The following is a 6,460-nucleotide window of genomic DNA, read 5'->3' as shown; positions in this document are numbered from 1 at the left end:
CAGCATTGTGGATCACACCACACACCCCTCTCACACACCCCTCTCACACACCCCTCACACACACATCCCTCTCACACACTCTTCACCCTGCCGTCTGGTAAACGGTACCGAAGCATTCGGGCCCTCACGACCAGACTGTGCAACAGTTTCTTCTCCCATGCCATCAGACTCCTCAACACTCAGAAACTGGACTGAAGGAACACACACACACACACACACACACACACACACAACTGAGCATCCTCCATCTTTTCTGCAATTTTTTTTTGCAAGTTTTCGCACATTACATTATGCTGCTACAAATATTTATTACTGTACATAGGCTGCTGCTCTTATGTTTACACTATTTCAGCTACTTATATTGTACTCTTGTACTCTTTGCACTATTCTCACTAGATTCACTTTAAATAGAACTGTGTACTGGTCGAAGCTGCACTGGGACTCACTGTGCCTATTGTCTATCCCAGTAGTCATTGCACTGTCTTGTGCTGTCTGCACGTTTGCACTTGTGCACTTTATGTATAAATTTATGTAGTGCCTTGTAGTTCTGTGTTGTTCTGTGTTTGTCTCATGTAGCACTTTGGTCCTGGAGAAACGTTGCTTCGTTTCACGCTGTACCCACTGGCTGCATATGGTTCAAATGACAATAAACTCCACTTGACTTGAAAGAGAGCATTCATATCTTGTATTGCTAAACCTATTCCTGTTCCAAGCTCTTACTCATGGCAATCAGGGTTTTTTTTGTGAAATACTGACACAATCAATTTATTAATAATAATAATTATTGTTATTGTACAAAATGCAATCCGCTATTAGCTAGTGTATACAATAACTTTCAGTTCTCAAATTAGTATGTAATTTTATAGTCATGCCACCATGAGAAGACTGAAGGAGACAAAAAAGATTTTGACCCTAGAGAAAGCACATGCACATTTTTTATTGGCCAAGTACACTTGCGCATACTTGTATACATATAAGGATTTAAACTTAGTTATCAATCTCTCAATGTGCCTGTACAACCATTAGAACAAGATAAGGACAGACACAAAACATTTTACTAATCCAAATTACATGAAATAATACATAACATTAAAAGACCATAACTGTTACAAATGTCTATTCTGTCTTCACAGTTTTTAGAAATCGTCACTGCATATAACAAAAGAAAATGTTTGCAATAAAAATTTACAGTGGCTTAAATAAATGCAGGTAAATTATGGAATGTGACAAAGTTCTGTCTTAGGTTTCTTGTTTTCTTCATACATCACCCACTGTGAGATATAATTCATCAGCACACCATTAAATTCCACTGTTCAGGCTCCAAAGTGACACAACAGGAAAGTGTTTGCTCTATAATCCAGAGATTACAGCCATGCATGGTGGGAGAGCAAGAGAGGAAAAACCATGCTCTCTCCCCTTTTGACCACATTTTCACTAGTCAATTGTGGGCATCTTTGAGCTCATGTATACAGAATGGGGCAGATAGCGCTTTCCTCCAAGTGTGTTATGCTGCTCTGTCACAGTAGGAGCAGCAGTTCAAAAAGTTTTACATGTTTAGGAAAAAGCATGTGATAACCTTTGCCCTCCCTAGTTGGTAGCCATTGTATGATAAGGGAAAAGCTAGATGGTGCGTGGGAATTTTTCTAAGAGAAATATCGGAGAAAAAAAATCCCACTGTTCTGGTCATCCAGATATATAAAATATATCTGCGAGATTTGATGAATTAAACCAGGTTAGCAAACTGAATTAAGAATATCAATTATCATTATCATCATAAATAATTATCATCACCTTTAACATTATTTGGAAAGATATGACATTTAATGCTATTTAATCTTTTTTTCTGTTTCTATCTAAAATTGAAAGTACTTTTTTTTTTTTCTGGTGCCATTTGGTGGCAAACTCTGATGCTCCATGAGCCCAGAAGATAGTGGTGTCAGTTAATATTGGAGCACAAATCATTTCAGATTCATTTTGTCGATTTATTGGGGAGAAATTGACTGCTGTTTTGGCATATTTTTGGACAATAACTCATACTAGCATACTCCGATGCTAACTTGCAGAGCTCCTAAATATAAAGGTTGGCAGGTCTGCTAATATAATTAGGGTAAATTTCATGGCAGTGTAATATTGTACCAAGACTGCATTTTAAATCATTATATCAGCAGTGAGCAGTGATGCTGTAAGCAGGCTTCTTTCCTGTATGAATGCTCTTATGTCTTCGGAGACTACTCTGGTCAGTAAAACGCTTTCCACACTGTGAGCAGTGATATGGTTTCTCTCCCGTGTGGATGCGCTGGTGTTTTTGAAGATCACCCTTTCGAATAAAACTCTTTTCACACTGTGAGCAGCGATACGGCTTCTCTCCTGTGTGAATGTTCTGGTGTCGTTGAAGATTACTCTGCTGAGTAAAACTCTTTCCACACTGTGAGCAGTGATACGGCTTCTCTCCTGTGTGAATGCTCTGGTGTCGTTGAAGATTACTCTGGTCAGTAAAACTCTTTCCACACTGTGAGCAGTGATACGGCTTCTCACCTGTGTGAATGCGCTGGTGTTGTTGAAGGTTTCTCTGGTCAGTAAAATTCTTTCCACACTGTGAGCAGTGATACGGCTTCTCTCCTGTGTGAATGCGCTGGTGTCGTAGGAGATGACCCTTTTGATTAAAACTCTTTCCACACTGTGAGCAGTGATACGGCTTCTCTCCTGTGTGGATGCGCTGGTGTAGTTGAAGATTACCCTGATGAGTAAAACTCTTTCCACACTGTGAGCAGTGGTACGGCTTCTCTCCTGTGTGAGTGCGCTGGTGTAGTTGAAGATTACCCTGATGAGTAAAACTCTTTCCACACTGTGAGCAGTGATACGGCTTCTCTCCTGTGTGAATGCGCTGGTGTAGTTGAAGAGTACCCTGATGAGTAAAACTCTTTCCACAATGACAGCAGTGATATGGCTTGACACCTGTGTGAATGCTTTGGTGTAGTTGAAGATTACCCTGATGTGCAAAACTCTTTCCACACTGTGAGCAGTGATACGGCTTCTTCTCTTTGTGAATGCTCTGGTGTCGTAGGAGACTACCCTTTCGATTAAAACTCTTTTCACACTGTGAGCAGTGATGTGGCTTCTCTCCTGTGTGGATGCGCTGGTGTCGTTGAAGATTACCCTGATGAGTAAAACTCGTACCACACTGTGAGCAGAGATACGGCTTCTCTCCTGTGTGGATGCGCTGGTGTCGTTGAAGATTACCCTGATGAGTAAAACTCTTTCCACACTGTAAGCAGCGATAGGGCTTCTGTCCTGTGTGAATGCGCTGGTGTCGTTGTAGAGCACTCTCATTAATAAAATTCTTTCCACAGTCTGCACAGTGGTGAAGTTCCATTGTATCACATCTGAGAGTATCAGATATTTGCTTACAACTGGAGCCTTTTGTGGGCATCTGAATTTCATATTTAATCTCTCCTGATTTCTTCAGTCTCACATACTCCTTGTAGTGACATTGTTTGATGTGTATGTCAAGGTAAATTTGAGATGTATAGCAAAGTGGACACCAGGAGCAGGAGATCTGCAATGGAGCATCAGTTACTTCTGGAAAGTTAAAGAAAAAATATATGTAAATATAAACAAACAAACAAACAAAAAACAAATACAACAATATCATAAAAATGTTTGTGAACTATCCCAACATAAACTAATGATAAAATTTTTGAGGTTAAGTAAAAACATTATTATGAGCAAAATGACAAACACCACAAAACACTACTCACGTACATAACTCAGGTTCTGTAAATTCTTGATGACTAGAGATAGTGCTATAAATACACTCCAATAAATCAAGACCTTGAAATGGTCATGTGATATAGCATAGCCAGTAATACTTCTCTTAAAAAGGCCACCATCTAGTAAGCTTCTTCCAGTTTCTAAGCACCCTAGCTCTCTAGCTAAAGTAACAAGACCTATGTAGTCAGCTGGTAAACAGTGAGAAATCAAGTTTCAACAGATAGGCCACTTTGACATTGGTGGATTAGGAAGTCAGACAGTCAATGAATTGAAAAAAAAAATGGGAAGACATTCTTCAGGCAGCCAAGAGAGACTCTAGCCTGTTCAAAAACTCTCTCCTGGGGACCCCCTCCTAAAATCTCACCCTATAGCACCATCATGGATGTGTTTGGAGAGGACTCCAGCTTTCCATGGGCTAAGAGGCTGTGACAATAGTGCCAGCTATATAGGCCTAATGGAAGATAAGCAAGTTGAAGCTGAAGAGGAGTCAAGTTTTTTTTCCACATCAAATGCAAGTTCATCAGTCACCAGTCATGACGTAACATGGCCTCTTAAAAATATAGGCTAATAAATAGTAGGCTTATAGTAATAAATCTGTTCCCACTGGGTGTGTGGAGTAGCCTATATACATTTATGAAGCTAGTTTTATTTTAATGAAGCTGCATCTCTTGCGGAGAATCCCAACCCGCCTTCAGCTTCATATTTTCTACCTTCACCGGTCCCAAATTGGGAGAGGCACTCTCTTGGCTATGCAAATGTAGGGCAGCACAGCTGCTGCCCACATGATGGTACATGTCCTCTCTGGCTCCATCCTGATTTCACTGTGTATGCAGTGGAATATAAAAAAAAAGTCATTAGTATGTCTATAGGCAGTAGCTATGCATCATCCCATAACATTACCTGCTGACAACCAATACCAGTTTAAGTGTAGGCTAAAATAAACAAGGGGTGGACATGTTTCATATTTAACCTAAACATAAGCCACACACACCTGTGCTTGAGCACTCCTATGCAGTGCTCAATGATCGACCTCGTCTGTGAGTGCACATAGTTATATTGCCTTTCCTGCTCTGTCCAGGGTACCATGACACGTGTCATCAGCCACTTCTTTAAAGGGTAGCCACTGTCACCATGCATTAGACCCGATAGCCATCCCTCCTCACACACTCTTGCCAGTGCGCTCTCCCTCAAGACGCATGAGTCATGGGCAGACCCATACCACCGTGCCACCACATCCTACCTAACTTGTCTGTGTCTTTTTTTTTCCTATCTTTTTTCTCTTTTTTTTGTTTTAGGTAACACTCATCATGTTTCACATACACCTTTTTCCTGTTTTGATGGCCTTTCTGCTGTTCTCATCACTTTTTGTGGTTGGGAGCTGGGCTCAGCAAAGCGGCATTGTGTTTAGGTACACACGCGACCAGCTGTTAGCACTCTCCAAAACAACGCTTCTTCCCGGAGACAGGCATAAGATCCCAGCAGAGCTCAAGAGGAGACACCGGGGATGCAGAGCCGGTGCAAAGCTGAGAGCGAGAAAGAGAAGATTTAAACCCGCGGTTCCGTCTGTTATCACGGGGAATGTGAGGTCCTTGGGAAATAAGATGGACGAACTGCACTACCCCCACTCGGTAATTCAGATCACAATCTCGTCTCTTTAACACCTCAGTATGTTCCTGCAGTTCAAAGGCAGCCTGTATCCACAAGGACGGTAGGGGGTGGACACAGGAAGCCAGTGAGACCCTGCAAGACTTCTTCGAGACCACAGACTGGAATCTGCTATGTGAACCACATGGGGATGACATTAATAGTATTACTGACTGTATCACAGACTATATTAACTTTTGCCATGATACCATTATCCCTAATCGAACTGTACGCTGCTATCTGAACAATAAACCTTGGATCACCAGTGACCTGAAAGATCTGTTGAACAAGAAGAAGAGGGCCTTCAGGTCTGGTGACAAGGAAGAACTAAAAAGGATACAGCGGCAACTGAAAATGAGACTGAGTCCTTGCACCCTTGCAGACACCAAATACACATCTATAGCAACACCACACCCTGCTGACCACAACCCCCCCACTGCCTTCCTCAACTGGACCGACCACATCCTCTCACTTGACTGTGATGACAAACCAGTTGAGAAGACAGCTGGAGAGACTTGATCAAGGCAAGGCTGCAGGCCCTGATGGTATTAATCCCTGGGTTCTTAAGTCGTGTGCTACTCAGCTGTCTGGTATCCTGAAGCACATCTACAATCTAAGTCTGATGCAGGAAAGAGTACCAGTGCTATGGAAAACATATTGTCTAGTAAAAATACATAAGAAAGCCACCCCATCTGGCCTCAATGACTTCAGACCGGTTTCCTGGCGTCACATGTCATGAAAGTGTTGGAGAGACTAGTTTTAGCCCATCTGGTGCCACAGATGAAACCTGGACTGGACCCACTCCAGTTTGCTTACCAGCCTCATGTGGGTGTGGATGATGCCGTCATCTATCTGCTGCAGTGTACTCACTCTTACCTGGATGGAAGTGTTGGTACGCCGAGGATCATATTTTTTGATATTTCCAGTGCCTTCAACACCATCCAACCATTCATGCTGAGTGAGAAGCTGCTCACAATGGGTGTCAGCACATCCACCATCTCCTGGATTGCTGACTACCTGTCAGATAGGCCCCAGTTTGTGGCCT

General features: G+C 42.2%; 1 protein-coding gene across 4 annotated transcripts in view; it reads right to left on the bottom strand.

The window, feature by feature from the left end:
* Positions 1–919: 919 nt before the first annotated feature.
* LOC113524450 (zinc finger protein 883) overlaps positions 920–6,460 on the bottom strand; it is a 35,051-nt gene continuing 29,510 nt past the window's right edge. For all 4 annotated transcript variants that reach the window (XM_053228450.1, XM_053228448.1, XM_053228449.1 and 1 more), the window contains one exon: positions 920–3,579. In XM_053228450.1, coding sequence (XP_053084425.1) covers positions 2,162–3,579 — 1,418 coding nt within the window. In that variant the 3' untranslated portion in view covers positions 920–2,161. The remainder of the gene's footprint in view (positions 3,580–6,460) is intronic.

This window comes from Pangasianodon hypophthalmus, chromosome 23 (assembly GCF_027358585.1).
Source record: "Pangasianodon hypophthalmus isolate fPanHyp1 chromosome 23, fPanHyp1.pri, whole genome shotgun sequence".
In the NCBI taxonomy this organism is placed as follows: Eukaryota; Metazoa; Chordata; class Actinopteri; order Siluriformes; family Pangasiidae; genus Pangasianodon; species Pangasianodon hypophthalmus.
Note: the sequence above shows the minus strand (reverse complement) of the source record. Positions and strands in the feature narration are given on the sequence as shown.